The sequence below is a fragment of the Dryobates pubescens genome, chromosome 17 (assembly GCF_014839835.1).
Source record: "Dryobates pubescens isolate bDryPub1 chromosome 17, bDryPub1.pri, whole genome shotgun sequence".
NCBI classification, from domain to species: domain Eukaryota; kingdom Metazoa; phylum Chordata; class Aves; order Piciformes; family Picidae; genus Dryobates; species Dryobates pubescens.
Window position 1 is genome coordinate 8,242,648 of NC_071628.1, and position 21,323 is coordinate 8,263,970.

Genomic DNA, 21,323 nt, shown 5'->3' on the forward strand with positions numbered 1-21,323 from the left:
TAGCTGAGAATCTTTAATCTCTGCTGCCTGCCTCACTGCACCATCTGCTTGGGTGTTTTTGTTTCAGTGGTGTGAGGTTTTTGTTTGTTTTGTTGTTGTTTTTTTCTGGCTGCTTGTTTGTTTGGTTTGGTTTTGTTCGTTGGTTTGTCTGTTTAATTTCGAAGTGATAGGTTGAGCTCCCAGACTGGAGTCTTCCTTTTCATTACCCTGTGCCTCTGCTGCTCTTGGTGGAGGCAAGTCTCTTGAGGAGAACATTGTTTATAAGCTAGTAACTTTACTAGGGATAGAGAATTAAAAGTAGTGCACACAAAAATATGCCCCCATTCTCCCACCTCCCTAAGGAGCAAGCCTTCACCTGGCAAAAGCAGCTGTGGTAGAAATGAGTACCCAGGCATGATTCCCACTGTTAGGACCATAGAGGTAGTTTGGTTTAGATCATTGGGTGGAGTTTTGGTGGTCTGATCTTCACTGCAAGCAAAGTGTCCAAGCTGTAGGCTTGCTCTCCTGTAGCTGAGCCTAGAACTTGTGTATACACAAATCACCAAAAAATAGTTTCCAGTGTGCCTGGACAGTTTAAGTTCCCTAGAAAGGTGATGTCAGGAATCAGAAAAGGTAGATGCAATTTCCTAAACTAGGTAACTTTTGTTCAGGCTTTGTTTGGGATTTTGTATTTGGTGTGTGTGTGTTTGTGTTTTTCCTTTAAATGGAGGCTAAAATTTAGTTTTGTCTTCACTTCCAATCTCCATGGATCTTATTCATTGAGGTGTAACCTTCTGAAAGGAGACCTTTTTCCTGTGATGAGGAGTCACATTAGTATCTTTTCAGTGACCTTCTGTTGACTTCCCAAACTAAGGTCAGTTCCTCAGCCACCAAAATGAAAGCCACCTGGAATATATTTATGTTCAGAAGTGAAAAGCAAATGAAAATCTGCAACAGACTATGGACTTCTGGATCTGCTCTTGAATAACAGTAGGAAAATCTGACAGGCTGGGCTGATCTCTTTCCATATCCAGTTTCTGGTACCCTTTTTTTTTTCCTGTGGCATTGCTTTGCAGCTGTGAGCTGTTGATGACTGATCTCCATAATGCATTGGTAATGACCAGCTAAGCAGCAAGATATAGCTGTAAGAAGGTCTTTTACTACAAAAGAAATACTAAACAATTGTTCTGTGCCTTTTACATTCACAAATAGCTATTATTAGTTGCTTAGCTACCAGTGACCCTTATTAAATATCCATTTGGAAAAAATGATGAATTCACAATCATGAGAGGCTTCAGTCACAGGTAAACAATCTCAGGGTATTTTAAATGCAGAAGTTCAATAATAGGATAATTATTTTTTCAGAGCTTTTAAAGGAACCCCAGCAACAACAAACAAACAAAACCAAGACCACCTTCACTCCCCCCCAACAGTAACCAACCAGCCTGAACTGTTGATTCCAGGAACTGCAGGAACAGTTGCTAGAGGATAATTTGTGCTTATGTACATGTGAGGGATAAGTCAAGGGATGATGGTGTGGCTGATGTACTTCACTGACCTTTGTAAAATGAGTTTCTAAGGCCTCTCTATTGATTATTTCTAGGCAAAATAATGCAATTGAAGAGGAGTTATGATGACACATACTTTCAAATGTATCATTGCAGGGAGAATGTAGTTGCCCAAATTAAAGATTAGAAATCCCAGAAACGGGGTGAAATCCAGGCTGAGAACTAGCAACCTTCTTACACTTGTAATTTAATACCTTTGTTTTTACTTGTATTTAAATAGAGAGACTGTGAAATGGGCCTAGGTAGGGAGCCGAGTCTCTGAGCATTCAGACAGAATGGTGTTATGGCTAGAAGGGAGGTGCATGGGAATTCTCACCTTTCATGTTACTTCTGTTGTCAAAATTCCCATTTTATCTATTACAAATAGAAATAATCCTTTTTTTCTTTTTTCCCCCAGATGTTAAACCATCTAACATTTTGGTAAACTCTAGAGGTGAAATCAAGCTTTGTGATTTTGGTGTCAGTGGGCAACTGATAGATTCTATGGCAAACTCGTTTGTTGGCACACGCTCCTACATGTCTGTAAGTACAGATTCTGTAGCTTTGGGGTTACTGTGTTTTATGGTAGAGTTCTCTCAATTCCAGTAACCAAACAAGAAACCAACTGTTGCTATTACTACTGCTGTTCAGAGTTCAGTGCTTCCTGCATTCCAGGAATATTTCAGCATCAGATTGTGTGTGGGGGAAAGGAACTGCTGCAAGAAAAGGCAAGCAACTTGGAGTATTTGATAACACTGCAAGAGATGTGATTGCCTCTATGCTGCAGAATCCAATCAGTTTGCATATGTGTCTCTAAAACAGCCCAGTATTTGCAGCTTGCTTTCCTCCTTCGGTTTGGTTCTCATTCCACTCTAGCATTTTGCTGTGGTCATTTTTGCAGGCAAGATGCTGCCTTGCTAGTGATCCTGTTGTGACTGCTTCCAGGAACCCTACAGGGCTGCAGCAGCATGGGAGTGGCTGGTGTGGACAAGGCCAAGCTAATCTGAGACTATTTACAGGGTATTCTTTATTCCTGTGTATGAGGGATACCTTGAAACTTGCTCTTCAGTTAAACTCTTTGCATTATGTGAAGGTCACAGTTAATGGAACTAACAGGTCTGTAATGTACCTTGTTCAGCACACAACCAATTAACTGGTACAATCAGAGATTCTGCTCTAGGACTGAAGCTGCGTGGGCTTAAACTTAAAGGGGTGAAAGCATTCTAATGCTGCTGCTCAGCATGGGACCTGCATTTCAACAGCCAAGACAGTAGTCGCTTTTGTCATGTAATACTGGTGATACACTTGAAATAAAACTGTGCCTTTTGTTCTTATGTACATCTAGGGACTGTTGCCAATTAGCAAAAAAGCCCTCACAGCTCCGTATCTTGTGGGCCCTTGACATGCTATTGGCTTTCCCTTTTTTTATCCTAGTAGAAGGAAGGAGAGTGAAGTGCTGCCTGCCTTCAGTTTTCCTCAGTTTAATGTTGTTACAGACTGAGACTTGGCTTTGCTCTCTGTCACCACGTGTCACAGACTAAGCCACAATGGTGACTTTATTTGTTTAGATACTGCAAGAAAAGGTACTTTAGACACTGTCTCCCTCAACGTACATCAGGAGACCCATAGTAGTTTATTCCTTGCTCTTTAATTATCCTGTTGTCATTAAAGGTTGCAACATGTAGATACTATGCTAAGGGAAAGATAACAACATCGTTTTTGAAGTCTCAAAGTTACCTGAAGCAGTGGTGTGCAGTGTTTGTGGAACTCCAGTTTGGGTATTTAAAAAAATCAATAAAAATAAAATAAAATAAAATAAAATAAAATAAAATAAAAAACTCACTGGAACAGGTAATAATTTAGGGGTTTAGTAATAATTTAGGGCTTCATCCTTCATCTTATCCAGGTTATTGCAGAGTGCAGTTCTTTTTTCTTTCTTGTTACAGTATTGTCTCTCCTTCCTGTTTTTCTCTCTAGCCTGAAAGACTACAGGGGACCCATTATTCAGTGCAATCAGACATATGGAGTATGGGGCTGTCTCTGGTAGAAATGGCTATTGGCAGGTACCCAATCCCTCCTCCTGACTCCAAGGAGCTTGAGCTAATGTTTGGCTGCCCTGTAGAGGGAGATTCTCCAGTCACAGAGACCTCACCCAGGCAAAGAACACCTGGTCGGCCAGTCAGCTGTAAGTTACAACGCTCTGGTACAGTCTTTCCTAGTACCTTTCTCTGTCAGCATCAAGCTCTCCCTTACCTGATACTGGTCTGCATCATCTGGCTTTAAACAAAAAATAATTAAAAACCTCATGATTGTGTTGGGCATCTGGCTCTCTCACTCTGAGGAGGTATCTGAGAAACAAGGACCAGAGATCTTTTTGTTAATGAGAGCTCTTCACCAGCACCATTAAGATCTTAGTCTGTTGCTGTGGTTCATCTCTCTAAGGTGCTGGTCAAAGTACAGTACAATGATTCCCAGTAAAGTTAATGGTTTGAATCAAACCTGAAAACAGCTTCCTTACATGGAAATATTACCCAGTTGCTGTTTCACCATGTTTTTCTGCATATCTACTGGATGCCATGTAAGAACAGAGCATAGGACTTGGCTTCTTGAAACGTTCCTGCCAGAAAAGGAGTAACGCTGTGTTTCCATGCTTGTACAATCTCTTCTTAGCTTACGGACCAGACAGCAGACCCCCAATGGCGATCTTTGAACTTCTGGATTACATCGTCAATGAGGTAATTAACTGTTTGCACTTGAACTGATACAACTGCCAATTTTTAAAGTATTCCAGAATTTGAGGAGGTGTGGGGTGGGTGTCAGGATAAGCCAGGTCTGATCTTTTATAGCTGCAATAGGAGAGACACATCCGGAGTCCGGATCATGCAGCCTGTTAGGACAGTTAATAGCAAACAGTACAATCAAGCGTACACAAACCTGGGGTTTTTAACTTAATTTTAGTCTTATGAACAAGCTAATTTCCACTACTGTGCCTTTCAAATAGCTATGCTAGAAGGCTGTTAGCAGAGATTGTGATTTCAGAGTTGATTTTCTGTTCCCAGTATTTCCACGAGTGCTACCTACTGAAACTCATGTGGCTCCCCTGCCTGTGTGCTTCTAAAAAAAGGCTTGCCCCTGTTAGCTGTCATTTGCCACAGCTGGTTAACACAGTTGTTCCAGGTGAATGAATCACAGAAGTGTCTCACACACGTATTTAGAAGCATGGGTGGTGTCTAGGTCCTTGCAGAGGAGCATTGCTTATGCTGCTGTACAAGGACTGACAAATTGTTTCTGTTCCTCCTCTGCATGCACAATTCTCTCGTGTTACAAACCTGTTTTGCATGTTGTGTAACTCTGGAATATGGCAGCACTGAGTCCTGGCATAGAGTTAGCGTTGGATTACTTGAGATACTCTGGTCCTGTTCTTGTGGCATCCCTGAGTAGGTCAGTTTAAGCTGAAAAGCTGCAGTAGCTGAGAATTTGGCAGGATTATCTTCTGTCCTCTCTGCTGTAGCACAAGCAGCCTGTAGCATCGGCTGCTACATCCAGCAAAGTGTAGAGCAGTGAGTAACCAAATGCAGGCCATCTCCCAACTGCTCAAGTAACCCAAGTGTAGCTGCTTTTAGGACCCATGATGTGAGAATGAAAACCTAATTCTGATTGTATAGCAAATGTAATGGAGAGCAAGAGCATAACAGATGGGGTTAATAGGACCTCTTTCTCTATCAGAATTCTGCTGGAATTCAGGACCTGCACAAACTCATTCCTTAGGATAGAATATTTAGATCAAAGGGATTATGGAACTAGTGATGTGCAGGGCATCTTCCCTTCCACCAGACTGGAAATATGTAGTGAGAAGAATAACCCAGCACTAATTACTGCCTGCTGCTCTGAGCCTTCTTTAATGACAGCTCAAGGCTCTATTAACCCCATTCAGGTGTGTGTTTAGAGAGGGAGGGGAAGAAAATAAATCAAATGAAAAAACACACCACAGAAACAGGTTTATTACTGAAAACACTTAAAATCCAGCAGCTGTGAGGGTAATAAGCAAAACTGATCAGTGATAAACTCAGTATCTTTACTTTTGTAAATCATATGGTAGCTTTTATTCATAGGCATGGAAGCTGCAGTCTACCTGACATTCATTTCAGAGCTCATCTGTGAAAGAAGGCCTGGCTAGTGCTGAGGCTTTACAGCTTTGCCCAGGTGCAGGGCACATGACTAGTCGATCTCTGGGTACATTGTGCATTATCATGTGTTAGTTGTGCTGAATGTCTGCTGATTTTAATGTATTTATTTTTAGCCACCTCCAAAGCTGCCCAATGGTGTGTTTGGTTCTGAATTTCAAGATTTTGTTAACAAATGGTGAGTATTTTCTCTGATTCTGATGCAAAGGGATACATTTGGGATCAGCCCTGCTGTCTTACTGTGTCAATAACTTGGCAATCAGTTCCTGTTTGTATACTATGGTAAATGTAAGCAAATTTCAGTTAGCATAATCCTTTTCCTCTGTTCATGTGCCTAAAGCTCATTTTACAGGCACCAGCTTGACAACATAAGCATTCAAAGAGAGCCCCAAAGCTGGGAGCTGTTCCTTAATTAAGACACAGTTTCTGCTTCTGTGTGCAGCTTAGATCAGTAATTTGTCAGTACTGAAGACACTGTAGCACTTACAGACTGATCATACAGCACACCTCTAAAGGAAACTGCAGAAACTCTTCCATGTGATGCAGAAGTCTTGCAGGCTCCAGATGTATGTTGTTTTTTTCTCAGTGCTTCACTGAGCTAACATCCTTATCACAAGAGTCATTCTCCCACCTATTTACTTTTCCAGTTGCACTTCAGTGATACCAGGACCAAACCAGTACACTCGGTGCTGAGGGAGGCAGTGCATTACAGTTTGAAAAGTGAATGTACTTATTAAAAGCTGCATGTATGTATTTACTGTTTCCAAAAGGAAGAGCAGGAATGCAGTAGCTGTACTTCATATGAGCTTGGAATGACTAGAGAAAAAGCAACTTGAGGGATAAAGTGATTCATATTGCTGAGCTTTTTGTTGAAATTGGAGTTTGTTCTGGCCAGCTTGGTTACAGACACTCATGCCCCCAGTAAACAGGATCAGATAACTCAGGATTCTGTACCTAAAACCATTCCTGAGAAACCTGCAGAAGGGAATTGCTTACAGACCTGGTCTGTGTTTGAGAGGCACTTCATTGCCTAATGCTTTTATCTAGAGTAGTATCTTCTTCAGACCAAAGCAGTACACCAACATGATAGAACTTGATCTTTACTTGAAAAGATAATGATGTGTAACACTCTCTGTTCCAGTTTAATTAAAAATCCTGCTGAGAGAGCTGATTTGAAGCAGCTGATGGTAAGTGAAAGCTCTGAACTTGAACTGAAGCACTTTTCCATGCGGGTTGGGTTCCTCAGCTGACCTGAGATCGGGATGAGAGCATATGGCCTAGGGTGTAGTTTGTGGTGACACAAGCAGCTCAAACAGCTTGAGGAGAGGCTGGTTTTAGGATCGAGGAGCTGCAGGATTCACAGGCAGCTAGAACGGATTGTCAGGAGCACCAAAACTGGTGGGTTTTGGAGTCTGCCATCTGATAATTACAATAAATATATGACTTAATGCTGTTAATTTAATTAGCAAAAGAATTCTTTCTTGGGCTTATTAATCAATAGTCATAGAATGCTTTGGGTTGGAGGGGACCTTTAAAGGCCATCCAGTCAACCCCCTCCCTGCAGTAAGCAGGGACATCTGCAGCTAGAGCGAGCTCCTGAGAGCCCCAGCCAACCTGACCTGGAATGGTTTCAGGGATGGGCAATAAGTATATAAATTATTATTTCTAGGTAGATAGAAGAAAAATCCACATACCTTATGGACTAGTTAAATACTTTCTCATCTGTTGTGAAACACAAAATTGGTCTCTTTTTGTCATCAGCTTTGTGTTGCAAAATCTGTAGGACTACTAAACACAAACAACCCTGCATTTTGTCTGCATGAAATGACCTTACTGGTTTCAGTGGATCTTTCCATGGCCTTAAGTGTGCTGCTAGGACTTGAGTTCTGCTGCAGAAAATGAGGTTTTCCCTGCTGTATGACAGGGGTGCAAAACGCAGCCGGATTCCCTTTCTGTCCACAGACATTTCCCAGAGTGTTATCTCAAGTGGCTGTGTCACATCCTTATCACTTAGTGTGGTGTAAGGATTCTGTGGTAGGCACTGTGTAGGCAGAACTCCCCTGGAACATTCTGCAATGTGGATGTTTCACGTGCTGGTTGTTGCCATAATCCTGCAGCAAAGCTCTCCCGGTCACTTCATGTGTTTAGTCAAATTTTAGCTAGCTTATATACTGAACCTAAACAGGATTTTACTGTATTTCATGTTACTCAAAATGATTATTGAACAGATTGAGTGCTGGAATATTAATGTTCTTCTCCTCTGCCCAGATTCATGCTTTCATTAAGAGATCTGAAGCGGAGGAGGTGGATTTTGCGGGGTGGCTTTGTTCAACCATAGGCCTTAACCAACCAAGCACACCCACACATGCTGCTGGAGTCTGAGTGTGGAAGAGCAACTCCTGTACTGTACATCTGTTAACAACAACGCTATTTTGGTCCTCTTCCCTCAGCTTGTACCTGTTCAAACACGTATTTCACCTCTTAAGGAAGAATGTCTCTCTAGCATGTGCCAAATGGTTTTAAACTTTGTCATAACAATAATTGGTATTGTATTGGATGACGTTCGTTTCCTGACCAAAACGTTACAGTGCTTGCTGATTTTAAGTGATTATGGATATTCTTTCTTAATGACAATATCACTTGGGGGGTGGGGAGGAGTCTTCACCTCCAGCTTGTTTGAACTTTTCTCAAGATTCTTCGTAAATCGTTGGTACTTCAATCATGCTTAACCTAATCTCCCCTGCAGAAAGGGTTAGGGATGCTCCAAAACTCTATCTGTCGAGCATGCTTTTGCTGCTGCCGCCAAACTGTATCTGAAAGCCAGGCCTGGTGGTTCCGGTTTTGCTGTTTAGAGATCTCTCTTTCCAGGTGAAGAAGGCAAAGAGCTCTGCACTTCTTGGAATGTCCAGGGCGATGTTCTAATTGTAGACTTGTTCATATTTCTATATTTATTTTTAAAACATATCATCAGACTTGGATTTAGTGATGTTTGTCTAATTGCTTTTTAAAAGCTAGTTCTTGGAGGTGTCCTACGGAATCAAGACAAGGATCCAGGCAATTTGCTTTCTTTTAACCTAAAGATTCATGACAACTGTGTTTAGTGTCTAAAGTGTATGAAGATCCTCTATTGTTTTATTCTCTCAGATGTTTAGCGATCTTAATAAATATATTACCAAGTAACTTCTTGAAGCTCTCCTTAGAACTCAAAGCCCTGCTCCCCGGTATTTACGGCATTACACGCCCTCTTTCCATCTGGTTTTCATCAGCCATCCAGCATCTTCATTTCTAGGAGGCACAAATTTGCTTATGTAAATGTGTGAAACACGGCTGGAGTCAGTGGCCACTGCACTGAGTTACCACCCTGCTTACCGGGTTTCTGTGGAATGTCAGAGGCAGCCTGACCACAGAGGCTGTGTCTGACCTGCTCAAACAACTTGTACAGCAGGCGCTGCTCGGTTCGGTGCTGCCACCCCCTGGGTGGGGTGTGACAGGCGTTTTCCTCGGGCCAACCACCACTGTCCTGGTTTTGACTCGGCTGGCCACTGAGCCCTGACAGTCCGGTTTCAACAGAGGGGTTTCTTCTCCCCGCCTCCCCCCCGGAGGAAAGGAGCTGGGAAAGCCAAAATGTCAGTTGAGAGAAGGAGGATTTTACTGCTCCATTGCAGGGATTACACAAAGGGAAAACAGGAGAAGAGGTACCGAGGTACACAGGCAGATGAAACCTTGTGATCCACTGCTGCTGTGCACAAACCAAAACTGGAACAAAGGGATCAAATCTCAGCTTGGAAACTGGGGAAGACACACATAAAATCCTGGAACAGGAGCCTTTACAAGCTGCAGCCTATGTTACAAGTCTCTCAAACCTCAGCCAAGCCCTTTCCTGTCTTACAGTAATGATGCCAGCATAGTCTGCAATATAGAATCCAGCTTGCGTTGTTGTTCTGTGCCACTTCCTCCTGAGGCCAGGCAGCTTAAACCAATACAGGCATGAAACATAGGAATGGTGAAATCCACCCAGCCAGGAGAGACCTGCTTGCCTGCATCTGTCACTAAAGAGGAGTGATTGTGCCATGCTCTACTCATCAGGTTGGTTTCTTTCAAAGGTTCAGCTGCTGGGCAAGTGAATTTCCGTTGCTGTACAACAGAACAGGGAGGGGGTGGGTGCAGCTCTGCTGAGCAGCACTATAAAAGTTCATGTCCTTCAAGGGGTGTTTTGGACAAGGAAATGGCTGAGGTTCTCTTCCCAAACAGAATGCAAATCATTCTAGACACGAACTTCCCCTTGGCTGACAGTATTGAGTATCAGAGAGAGGGATGGAATTGCCCTCACCCCCTTGCCAGTAGGAAATGACTCATTGACCCATCCAAGTATTCTGTCAGCTTGTCCTTGCTCACAGTGAGGGTCATGAGACACAAATAGGTTGCCCAGGGAAGGTGTGGATACTCTCTCCCTGGAAGCATTCAAGGCCAGGTTGGGCAATGCCTTGAGCAACCTGGTCTAGCCAAAGGTGTCCTGGGGCTCATGGAACTAGATGATCTTTAAGGTCCTTTCCAAGCCAGACCATTCTATGACTGTGATTTGGTAGTGACAACACTGTAGTGTTTAAAAGCTGTCTTCCAAGCTTTCTATAGGAATTGCACAAAGAACACACAGCTCCCCTTTTGTGAACAGCAAGGTTTTTTAAAGATTTAACTCCCCTTGCTGGTTTGCTTTGGACAGGAATAATTTGCATACTACAAGCATGGTTATGTGTAGTGGGACAGCAGAAGTGCTTTATTGCCACATGGAATAGAATGGGTCTGTTTGAACCCAAAACCAAGCAAAGGGACTCATTCACCAAAGGCAGCAAGAAGTGAGGCCATTACAACTACTTTATCCATAAGTCTTCAAAAAGCTTTGACTCTTCTGCACTCCTGCTCCCAGCTCTTTTATTAAGCCATGTGAAATTCTCCAAAGCCAGTTAGTCCTCAGTACAGGATGAAGCTACACTTAATGTTCCGGCATTGTTTCAATCACTACAATCCAGCCAATAACCAACCTATCCTCAGAGGCAGGAACTCACTGGAGTTGGAGCACATGTTCTGACTGGCCACAGGCCCCTGCCACATTCCATTCCTCTTTAAATGCAAACATCAGAAGAATGTTTATGCTGCTTTCTTTTGAGTGATGCCAGAGACAGCAGCAGCACCTTTAGACCTGGTTGTACAGTGACCATATATATACCTGTTTTCCTGGCACAGTGGCTGAGTCAGAACATTGCTTTTATTGTTTGTTTTTCATCAGCTTAACAGAGCTTGGCTTTCTGTGCTTTAAAACAAGCTTTTAAGAACTGATAAATAACCAGCTGCTCCACATGGTGTCTGAACTGCATGAGGAGGAAGAACATATTGTCTGTCTGGAAGAGCAGCACTAGCTTGTTACCATACCATTACAGAAATGGTGGAAGGGACTTCACTTTCCCTTTTAGAACTACCACCTTAAACTCCTCATACTCCTCCCTTGAAGCTGACTTACAATCAGAAGGTTACTTGCACTTAGTTCTGAAGCTACAGTGAGGGGAAAAAAGAAAATAAGGCTAATTTTAAAATACTAGTTCTTATTACAAGTACCTGGGGCCCATTCATACAGTACAGTCTGTGGACAAAAAAAGGCTGAAAGAACAAGAAGTAGAAAACACTTCACTGTTGCAGACTGACAGTACTTGAGAAGAGCACCAGTGGGTACAGAGGCCACTTTATTATCACACTCAGATTTAGGCTGATGGTACAGCACCTGCTGACCCCAGTATAAGAGCACCAACATCTTGTCACATTTACAGGGAGCTCAAGTACATTTTTTTGTGTAACAGAACGGAATACAATCCTGGACCCATCTTTCCTCACTGCAGATCTTCCAATTCCCAGATTAAGCAAATGAGGTTGTAATAGAATCATTGGTTCAGCAACCAGCCTTCATGGCCTGGTTTTAATTTTCAGCATCAGGAAGTAAGAACAGGTGACTTATTGCTGGTAATGTACATGATAAATTAGTCTGAGCTGATGCATGACTTATCCCATCCACATATAAGCTACATAAAGTTTCAAAAGTGGAATGGATTATGCTACATGTTCATGCAGCAACTCTTCATTCTATGAACATCTAAGTCAACATGTACCAAGCTTGTGACATGTGCTCAAGTGTAGGCTCCAAGAGCCTTGCATATCGTATAGTTCATACATAGGAGACAATGAAAATCAGTCACTGAATTCTATATGAATGAAGAGATTCTTGAGCCTGTATTAGAAGCCACCTCTGATCTTTTTTTCTCAAGAATCAGATTCCTCCTCCTCTTCCTCCTCCTCTTCATGAGGTTGAAGACCGAGGTGTAGTTCAGTTTGATTGATAGCAGCCTCGTTGTCCATCTGCCCAAGAGCCTGTCACAATAAAAGCATTTATCTTGCTAATTAACAATACTGAGTGCTTATCAAATCGGTACTAAAACTGCAGTTAGAGTCTTTCAGAACAGTGACAAAAACTAGTTCTCCACAGAAGAGCTTCAACTAGTTCAGGCTATCCCTCTATCTAGTAAAATGTTAGATATTAACCATGCCTCCATCATCTGTGATCAGATGGTTAAACCAGCTTTTTAGTTAAGAGTATAAGACACAGTATTTAACAAGTGGTGAAGGAAAGCTAACCTCCCTAGAAACAGCATGCTGCTTTCAGGGGTGGAAAAGGTGAAACCTTTGAAACAAACTAGGTAAGCTTTTCTGATCAGTATAAAGTCAGCATTAAGAACTCTAAAACAAACCCATCCACAGCAACACCTACAGCCTCTCACAACTACCCAGCTCCCTGCTCCCTGTCACTCAGTTGACAGACCCCAGGAGAATGCCACCAGACAAGGACATCTCTTACTTGGTGAGGGTCCTCTGTCACTACTGCTGAAGGGTCAGCTGTGTTCTCCTCTTTGGCCCTGATCAGAGACTGCAGCGCCAGCTCTTCCACCTGCAGACATGGGAACACAGAAACCTTTGCGGTCACCATTTTTTGGACTCTATTCAGAGCATCGAATACTCCAAATTCAGTACTTTTGAATAACCACAGGAGTAAGCACAAAGCTTTTAAATCATGTTTCACTACTCATCACACAGCAGGACACCAACGACCGAGCCTTTACCGCAACACCAACGGGACACCAAGGGGGCTGTGCTGGGCTTCCCGTTGGTGCTATAGTTAAGGCGCGGAGGCCACCGCGAAGGAGCCGACCCCTCAGAACCGCGGCCGGCAGCCGCCCGGCTACAACCCACAGCCACTGAATGCATTAAACGACACAAAACCAGCGACCAAAGGCGGGACAGGCCCGGCCGGGGCCGCGGCGCGAAGGGACCCTGCCGAGCCGGGGCGGATCAGGCCAGGCCAGATGCCCGCGGAGAGCTCGGTGCTCGCCCGCCCCCTCCCTCCGGCCGTAGCGGGTGCCGGTGGCGGCCCGCCGGACCTTGAGGCGGGTGAGCTGGTCGTGCAGTGCCGCCTTCACCCGCAGCAGCGTCTCTTCCTCCTTGCGCAGCTCCTGCAGGCGGCTCAGCATCCTCCGCCCGCCTGGCCGCAGCCCGCCGCCGGCACACGCCGCGGGCGCAGCGCCCCCTGCCGCGCTGGAGGACTAGCTGCAGACGCCCCTGCGTGACGCCAGGCGCTGCCGCTTTGCCATTCCGGGCGGCTGCTGCCACCGCGTGGCCACTGCTCGTCACGACCCTTTGAAACCAGGAACGCGGACGTCCCAGCCGCAGAAGACTGCAAAGACCAGCGCCACCTTTGTCCCTCGGAACCCAAATGACCCGTGAAGGCGGAGCTCGGGAGCAGGCTGCCTGAAAAGGTTGCAGTCTCCCTCTGCATTCTAAAGGCAGGTGGGCAACCTGCTGCAGCCTGTACTGCTTTTAGCATGAGATCCCAGTCTCTTCTAACCCTCCTCCCACACTCCTGTGCTTGGATTCTGAGCATACACTTTAAAATCCACTCGAAACCACACAACCTCCTCAGAAAACACCACCAGTAGTTCAGTTCCAAGAGCATTTATTAGCTGTAAAGCCACAGTACAGTTTGCTGAACTGAAGTGGATAAAGTTCTGCAGAGGGCTTATGCCTCAGCCTTGGCAGGAGTCTTGGCAGTCTTGACCGCAGTCTTTGCCTTGGGCTCTGCCGGGGCCTTGGATGCAAGCTTGGCCTTGGCCTTCCTCTCTTCTTTAAGTTTATGCTAAAAAAGACAAAAAAGATCATCAGCACCTAGTACTTCATCAGTACCTGAACTACTTGTGGCTGCCAGCAGTTGGCCTGCCCACTCACATTCCGTTCGTGACGCAGGATGGTGTTGCGCCGCATGGTTTTGGCATAGGGGTTCAACTTGATCATGATTCTCAGATTCTTCAGTGGATTCTTCTTCAGGACTCTGCGGCGAATCTTTTTCCTGAGAAGAACAGACATGTGTCATGATCTCACCGCACACCTCACCTTCTGCTACATTTTCCCTGAGATTTGGGGAACCACAATTCTAGCAGTTACACCCAGAAACTAAGGGGATCCCAGCCCTGCCCAAGATTCCATTACAGGGATATTCCTGATCTCACTACACAGCCTCACGCCTGGCCATCACTAGAGACTGCACTTGGCATTGGTTAGGTAACAATTATTACTTGGGAGCACGCAGAGCCTTCTGGATTTCCTGGCTTCTCATGATTCTTCCAATGTCCGTGTTGGTCATCTTGTGCATAGGCAGGCTGCAAAACAAACATTCATTGTGTAAGATGGATAATAAAACCATGGCTAGTTCAATGAAAATGGGACAGTTAGAAAATAAATGCTGATACTTTTTTCCTTTCTCCAAGCAGAACCTGCAACACTCATGGGCTGCTCTCCCTTGCTTGTTCCAGCCCACTCAGACGTGTCCAGCGGTGGCTGCACTTACTTGTAGTCACTCTTGAGCGTGGCAGCCTTGCGCCAGGTGCCATACAGATCATCCAGCTTGCGGAAGGCACTTTCTGTCCAAATGCAGAAACGCCCAACGTGGCCCCCGGGAGCAAGTCTCAGCAAGTTGAGCTTGTTCACATCAAGAAGAGTAATTCCTATGGAAAAGCAGACAAAGCAACCCCTTTAATTTGTAATCAAATCAGGCAAGAAACAATGCAGAAACAGATCAGGGCTAATTAGTTTCTACACTACATATGAGAATCTATTAAATCTCTAATAATAATCAGCCTTTGTCCAGCAGCAGACTCAAAAGTTATCATTAACTACTCCAAATACAGTTTGGGGGAGGTGACAGCCATAAAAACTTGTCACCGATGTGCTGAGCATCAGCAAAACAGATCCTCATGCACAACATCTTGGCTACTTCAGTGAGTCAGAAGTTCCACAAAGATCATGTGTTTCAGAAACACGGACCAATGAACTGGAATCTCATCATTCTCAGCAGTCTCCCAACAGAGCAGTGAGTGTGTTCCAAGTGGACGTTACCTGGGATGTTCCGGAATGCTCTGATGATACCATTGTCCTCGTTGTAGATGATGCAGGGTCCCCTGCGCTGGATGCGACGGCGATTCCTCATTTTACCCTTCCCAGCTCGCATACGCTGGGAGGCATAAACCTAAATAAAAACCAAACTGGTCAATGTCCAATGTATTCCAAATCCAACTGATTTCAGACACAACAAGACTGCTTTAGTCAGAACTGGACAATCGTCACTGCTTGTCTGAAACACGGACCAGTGAGGTGTTCATCATTCTCAAGAGTCAAAAACCCCAATGAATAACACTTAGCAACAACCAAAGTGAGGACAACTACATAGAGAGTTTAAAAAGTATTTTTTTTCCAGTAGTAGTACAAGAGCTTTGCTACCAAGAGCTTTCTAGCAGCACCAGATCAGAACAGAACTATCTGGAATTCCTCCCCAAACAGCGGCAGACTCCCAACTACCTGGGCTTTGCCCTGAAGGACACTTTGTCAACTCACCTTTTTGATGTCATTCCAAGCTTTAAGCTTCTTAAGCAGCAGAACAGCTTCCTTGGTTTTCTTGTAACTCTCAACTTTGTCCTCAACCACCAGAGGAAGCTCTGGGATCTCCTCAATGCGGTGACCTAGCAAGGATTTTACAAGACACCCAGTTAGTCACTTGCCTTGTGTATTCAGACATTAGATCTCAAAGCCAATGGAAATTAAATTCATGATTCAGGCAAAGTATCTACAGCAGTGAAATTCCAGTGGAGTCCCACAGGTCTGCCTCATACAGCATTTTCTGTACCTGAGTATGAAACCTTTGGCCTCCATGAACAGGAATCAAACTAAACTCTTCTGAGCTTCAGAATTCAATTTCACCTTCCATAAACCACATGGACAAGACTCTTGTCATCAAGGCACACAAAGTGCCTCAGCACCACCTGACTACAAAGTACCTTCCGAACTGTATGGGACATAAATAACCCCCTGCTGAAAGACTGCTCCTTAAACCCTGTAAGGACTTATATCTATATAAATCCTTTTATGATTTATATCCAGAGAAGCATGCAGAGTAATCACACAGTAACTGACACTGCTTAGGCAAACATCTCCGGGCAGAATTCCCACCTTTAGACATGACCAGCGCTGGAAGGGCAGATGCTGCCAGGGCAGAGCAGATGGCATAACGCTTCTGAGTTGTGTTCACTCTGCGGTGCCAGCGGCGCCAGGTCTTGGTTGGGGCAAACATGCGGCCTCCACGACACATCTATGGATCTACAGTTAAGAACCACCTTTTGGAAGCTTCTTTTATTTGGTGTGACTCTCTCATCCTTGCTCAGCGTTAAGTGTTCGTCAGCCATCTGTCCCAGTACGCTGACAGCAGGCAACTGTCACTGAGCACAGAGTAGGACGCAAATTACGACATCATGGCAAGATGGGATGCACCATGAGATGTTCAAGCTACTCACCACTTCTGCAGTGATCCCCGAGAGCTGCAGTTTATTAAAGCACCTCTGAATTTGCATAAAGTTCTCATCAGAAGTTTCTCAAACCTTGTGGTCCACATTCCTGAATAGAGCCATTACAAAGAATCCCAGCACAGTGGGGGTTGAAAGGGACCTCCGGAGATCATCCAGTCCCCACTGCTAAAGCAGGGTCAGCCACAGCAGCTTGCCCAGGATCACAATGTTCAGGTGGGTCTGCAATCTCTCCAAAGGAGATTTCACAACTTCTGTGTAAAGCCTACTCCAGGGCTTCAGCACCCTCAGAGGAAAGAAGTTTTTCCTCCTGTTCACATGGTACCTCTTGGGTTCCAGTTTGTGCTTGTTACCCCTTGCCCTGAACCATGGGACCAGTGAAGAGTCTGGCCCCATCCTCCTGCCTCCCACCCTTTAGTTATTGGTAAGTATTGGCAAGATCCCCTCTCAGTCATTACCTCCATCAGAAGATAGCATTTCACATTTAAATACTTAAAAGCAGTCTGCTCATTGAGTTCAGCACACCCTATTCACACAGCAGCTATTAAAAGATACGTTTCCAAAGGCACCCTGGCCAGAGCGGTGAGTTCCACCACCTCGCACTCGAGGAATACGAGCAACAGCTCTCCCAGTACCCCAAGACTCAGCACTGGTCTGGTGACCTGGAACAGAAAGATTTTAACCTGGATCAGTCTGACAACAGCAATATTCCCACAGTCACAGACGAGCTAAATTGAGGAACACCGATCAGAACTTCCACTTTATATCATGTGTCTCAGAAACACGGACCAATGAAGTGGAATCTCATCATTTGGGTAAAACAAATCCTGTCAGGGAAATTAACTACCACACTGAAGCCCTGCTTAGGTCAGAATCAAGTACCTGAACACAATCATTTCTAAGCCTGATCCTCAGTTTGGGGGTTTGGCATTGAATGGGCATGGCTGTTCCTAGGGAGTTACACCATCCAAACTAAGCTTGAAAATCATGTTCCCAGCACAGATATCTTGGCAATCAGGAGCTATCTGCACCTACAAGCTCTGGAAGCAACTCTACAAAATGCTATTTTGCCTAAGGTCCTTCTCAACAAATGCCTCAGGTAAGGTTCATGTGGTCAACAGGGAGCTGGGATTATAAAGTGCTGGTTTTCATTTGTGCCTAACACACTGACATTTTGTGTTCTTGCACACTTGAGAACCCAGGTGCCATGATACTCTCAGTAACATACATTTCAGATAATACCCCAGAGTACCCCAAAAACCTTACAACACTTTGCTGTTCAGAAGAAGAAAAGGTTATTATTACACACAATTTAACAGAAATTACTAATCAGAGCAGGTGCCTTCTATACCACAATCCCACTGAACAGTGCTTCTCTTGCTTCAGTTCTAAATTTGTCTCTATTTCAGCCCTCCTGTATTAAGGCCACAGACTGCTTCTGCATTTCTGTCCCTTGTGGGGTCCAGCCATACCTGCAAGCTCACTGACAGCATAGGGCTGCCTGTTGTTCTTGCGCAGATTGGTGTGAACGAAGTTTACCACGTCCGGGCGGATGGGGGCCTTGAACACAGCAGGCAGGCTGACATTTTTGCCTGACGCTTCCCCCTTCTCGGAGTAGACAGATATTAATGGTCGAGCACAAGCCTGAAAGAGGAGAAGGAAAAATCCTTCAGCACCAGTCACTTCAATTGCTAGCACCCAAATTCATCGAGTATTGCTCAGAATGAAGGGGTCTTCAGTTCAACAGTGCCAGCATGCTGACAGCAGGCAACCGTCGCTGAACACCGGATAAGACGCAAATTACATCATCACAGCAATAACACTCACAGAGCCCCACAGCACAACCCATGGTCAGAAAACTACACCTGAAGTTTAAAATTCAACAGATTTCCAAGTTGTTCGTGTAAAACTCATCTAGAATCGACTGTCTGGGCTGTTTACTAACACTTTCTAAATTACTTCCTATCTACTGCTGAAAACGTCCGTCTATAACCCACCTGGAGTTTCTTCAGTTAACCAAAAGCTTGTTATTTAGAGTATATTTAAGAACTGTAACACTGCGACCAACTTCTCTAATACAATACAGACACTCACAATGGCTACAAGCAATCTTAACCGTATTTTTGTCAGGTATGTGCTCGCTGAACAATTCCTGGTGCCTCAAAATTCGGGGTGGAAAATTTCAGGTGCTAGCAGCACCGTTTTTCTTTGAAAAAGCTGAAAAGAGCCACACTAATTCCTTGCTCGTCTGAACAGCACTCTTTAAAAATAATCTCTTACCGATAAAGTACATTTGTTATTACTTAGTAACTTGCTGCAATAGTGTAGACAAAGCACCATCCTTCCCTGTCGCATCCACAATTAGAGGTATTATAAACACTACAAAGCCCACCAGCTAACAGCACCTAACTTTGGTTAGCACCGCGTCTTGAGAGTTAGTGCAGAGACCTCAACACACGTACGAAACAAACTTGATGAGTAAAGCAACTCGAACATGGATTATATCAGCAAGTAAAGCTGCTAATTTGCAACCTGGTTCCAGACCAAGGCATCTTAAATTCTGTTTCAGAGAAAGAAAAAAAAAAGGGATGGGTTTTACACAAATCTTACTCTCTGTAGGCTCCGAAGCTACCGCGTGGTTGTCCTGCTTTAAAGAAACACATAAGCAAAATAGAAAGCCCTGCCAGAAGACGAAGTGGGCCACATCTCTTTTACTACCCCAGACAAGGAGAACTTCCAGTCGACCTAGCCAAGCTCTCGGTCGCAATCCTCTCTGCGGCCCGCCCCAGCCCCTCATCACTTCAGCCCTCCCAGCCCGGCCACCCTACACGGGCTCCACGCGGCAGGCCGAGCGCTGACGGCTTCAAAATGGCGGCCGGCCGGCCGGCCCCACGGCTGCAGCCCTCGGGTTGCCTGCAGCACGCAGCCACCCGCCGACACTAGCTCCCCCCAGCCTGCACCCACTATCTTCCCCGATCACCGACGGCCCCAGGCCCTGCCGGCCCACCGCGCTGCCCCAGTCCCCAGCTCACCATGGTGGCGGCGGCGGAGCACCTCGTGCTCCCGCCCGTCCCCGCCTCAGCCCCGACCGGAAAAGGAAGAGCTTAGCACTCTCCCCTCTCTAAGAGCGCTGTCCTTCCGCGCACTGCTTGCCAACTTCGGTCGCGCCCACTGGTTTACTCCAAACTCCAGCCGCAGACCGAGCTCCTTCGCATACTCCGTGATGCGCAGTGCCGAGCTCTCTCCCTTCCGGGGCTTCTATCGCTCTCAGTCTGCTCCCAAACCGAGGGACTCTTTTCTGGCGGAGGGATTCAGCGTGACGCGTCATTCAGTCTGACAGAAATTATAGTTTTTTGGGGTTTTTTTAGTTATTTACACAAGGAGGCGAAGGGAGAGAATAAATATAAATGAAGTCCGCTGCTGGGGGAAAAAGAATAGTTTTTGTGATTTCCTTGGGCTCCTGTTTCAGGATGTAGTGCCGGGGGGGCGGGCTCGGCGCGCAGTTCGGTTGGGGCTGGCGGCGATGGCTGCGGAGCGGAGGAGGGCGGCGGCTGTGGAGCTCTACGGACACCTGCGCCGGTAGGGCTCGGGGTGCGAGTGGGACCCCGGCTTGTGGGGAGGCTGCTGGGGCTCTGAGTGTAGACCTGTGGTGGTTTATTTTGTGCTAGCGAGGAATGCCGAGATCAAAAACGTTACCTTAATGTTTTCTTTTCTTTCAGTATATATGAGGAAGGAAGCGAAAGTCTTCCTGAGCATCCGTATCTCTTTGAGGTAAATACCTTTGAAGACAGTCGTGTAACCTGAGTCCCTGTGTTTAAAATGATCAGCAGCTGAGATACGAGCGGTGATACCACATAAAAATAAAGTGTATCTTAGCAATACCTCTTTAGACCTGCCTCTACTTCGGGATGTAGGAGACCCGGGGCGCCTGAGTGCCACAATCGCCACCACCCTTCACCTCCCTCCTCATTCTTCCCTCCTCATTCCCGAGTTCCACCTTTTTTCCCCCTTTTTCTTTCTTTTTTTAAAACCTGTAAACAGTTACCTCGTTTAAAAAGGTTGTAAGGCTCAAGTATACCCGAGGGTGTTTTGAGTTGGGGGGGGTACCTTGTGTGGCTGCTGCGAGGAGAGATCTGCTTCAGCAGCTGCATTCAATGTTTTCATGCTTCAAAAACTTGCAGCTTCTGGCATGCTTTTTTTATCTGAGTGCTTATATGGGATAGCTGTATGAAAATAGCAATTGCTCCTAATAGCTTTTGTAGCATAGGAATAGGTGAAAAAAATTTAGTTGTATTAGTCTTGGGATTTATAGAAGACTGATAATAGTTTGTAGGTAGTCATTTAAAAGTGAAAAACAGACTGGATGTGAATAATGAAGCAACGCTGCTCTGTGTATGGGAAAGCTGAAGATGGATATTCTTCATTCTTGAAAATCAGCTTGAGTTTAATATCTCCTGTGTTTAGGACTCTCATTGTGGTAGTTTTAGGCTATGCCTTTAATTTTTGTCACAGATCTTGAGCAGAAAGGTAGTAAAATGTAAATAAGTCACTGTTGGGTGTAAAAAGGAAAAATAAAGGTAATTCTAAACAATTTAATTGGAGAGCTATCTACCATAAGACTGATTGTACTGAAACAATTCCTTCTTCTCATCTCTTCTTGCTTTGTTGCT

The 21,323-nt window shown here is 45.0% G+C and overlaps 3 protein-coding genes and 4 non-coding genes across 7 annotated transcripts in view; 1 reads left to right on the forward strand and 6 right to left on the reverse strand.

Moving 5' to 3' along the window:
• MAP2K1 (mitogen-activated protein kinase kinase 1) overlaps positions 1 to 8,553 on the forward strand; it is a 37,168-nt gene extending 28,615 nt beyond the window's left edge. The window contains exons 6-11 of the mRNA XM_054168962.1: positions 1,945 to 2,069; positions 3,504 to 3,711; positions 4,197 to 4,261; positions 5,827 to 5,888; positions 6,852 to 6,897; positions 7,979 to 8,553. Coding sequence (XP_054024937.1) covers positions 1,945 to 2,069; positions 3,504 to 3,711; positions 4,197 to 4,261; positions 5,827 to 5,888; positions 6,852 to 6,897; positions 7,979 to 8,092 — 620 coding nt within the window. The 3' untranslated portion in view covers positions 8,093 to 8,553. The remainder of the gene's footprint in view (positions 1 to 1,944; positions 2,070 to 3,503; positions 3,712 to 4,196; positions 4,262 to 5,826; positions 5,889 to 6,851; positions 6,898 to 7,978) is intronic.
• A 2,815-nt stretch (positions 8,554 to 11,368) lies between these two features.
• On the reverse strand, positions 11,369 to 13,304 carry SNAPC5 (small nuclear RNA activating complex polypeptide 5). Its single transcript, XM_009903877.2, has 3 exons — positions 13,189 to 13,304; positions 12,609 to 12,698; positions 11,369 to 12,124 (listed from the first exon to the last, which is right to left on the reverse strand). Exons 1-3 carry the CDS (start codon positions 13,276 to 13,278, stop codon positions 12,017 to 12,019), a joined length of 288 nt encoding a protein of 95 aa, XP_009902179.2. The 5' UTR covers positions 13,279 to 13,304; the 3' UTR covers positions 11,369 to 12,016.
• Positions 13,305 to 13,743: 439 nt separating this feature from the next.
• On the reverse strand, positions 13,744 to 19,772 carry RPL4 (ribosomal protein L4). Its single transcript, XM_009903938.2, has 10 exons — positions 19,686 to 19,772; positions 18,126 to 18,297; positions 17,209 to 17,315; positions 16,304 to 16,442; positions 15,692 to 15,816; positions 15,197 to 15,326; positions 14,649 to 14,805; positions 14,377 to 14,460; positions 14,030 to 14,150; positions 13,744 to 13,940 (listed from the first exon to the last, which is right to left on the reverse strand). The coding sequence occupies exons 1-10, from the start codon at positions 19,686 to 19,688 to the stop codon at positions 13,824 to 13,826; spliced, it is 1,155 nt and encodes a 384-aa protein (XP_009902240.2). The 5' UTR covers positions 19,689 to 19,772; the 3' UTR covers positions 13,744 to 13,823.
• Positions 15,080 to 15,151, reverse strand: LOC128898051 (small nucleolar RNA SNORD18). The gene has a single exon (XR_008462680.1). It is a non-coding gene; the product is annotated as a small nucleolar RNA SNORD18 (small nucleolar RNA).
• On the reverse strand, positions 16,509 to 16,608 carry LOC128898053 (small nucleolar RNA SNORD16). Its single transcript, XR_008462682.1, has one exon. It is a non-coding gene; the product is annotated as a small nucleolar RNA SNORD16 (small nucleolar RNA).
• Positions 17,397 to 17,469, reverse strand: LOC128898052 (small nucleolar RNA SNORD18). The gene has a single exon (XR_008462681.1). It is a non-coding gene; the product is annotated as a small nucleolar RNA SNORD18 (small nucleolar RNA).
• On the reverse strand, positions 18,369 to 18,469 carry LOC128898054 (small nucleolar RNA SNORD16). Its single transcript, XR_008462683.1, has one exon. It is a non-coding gene; the product is annotated as a small nucleolar RNA SNORD16 (small nucleolar RNA).
• Positions 19,773 to 21,323: the final 1,551 nt, after the last annotated feature.

What these genes read in the sequence shown, in the direction of transcription:
- SNAPC5 (XM_009903877.2), bottom strand. Translation starts at nt 13,278, where the DNA reads ATGCTGAGCCGCCTGCAGGAGCTGCGCAAGGAGGAAGAGACGCTGCTG. An exon ending in ACCAGCTCACCCGCCTCAAG is followed by an intron (nt 12,699 to 13,188) that starts GTCCGGCGGGCC and finishes CCATGTCTGCAG; the next exon opens with GTGGAAGAGCTGGCGCTGCA. An exon ending in TGACAGAGGACCCTCACCAA is followed by an intron (nt 12,125 to 12,608) that starts GTAAGAGATGTC and finishes TTATTGTGACAG; the next exon opens with GCTCTTGGGCAGATGGACAA.
- RPL4 (XM_009903938.2), bottom strand. An exon ending in ACGCTCAAGAGTGACTACAA is followed by an intron (nt 14,461 to 14,648) that starts GTAAGTGCAGCC and finishes TTTGTTTTGCAG; the next exon opens with CCTGCCTATGCACAAGATGA. An exon ending in TCCTGCGTCACGAACGGAAT is followed by an intron (nt 13,941 to 14,029) that starts GTGAGTGGGCAG and finishes TGTCTTTTTTAG; the next exon opens with CATAAACTTAAAGAAGAGAG.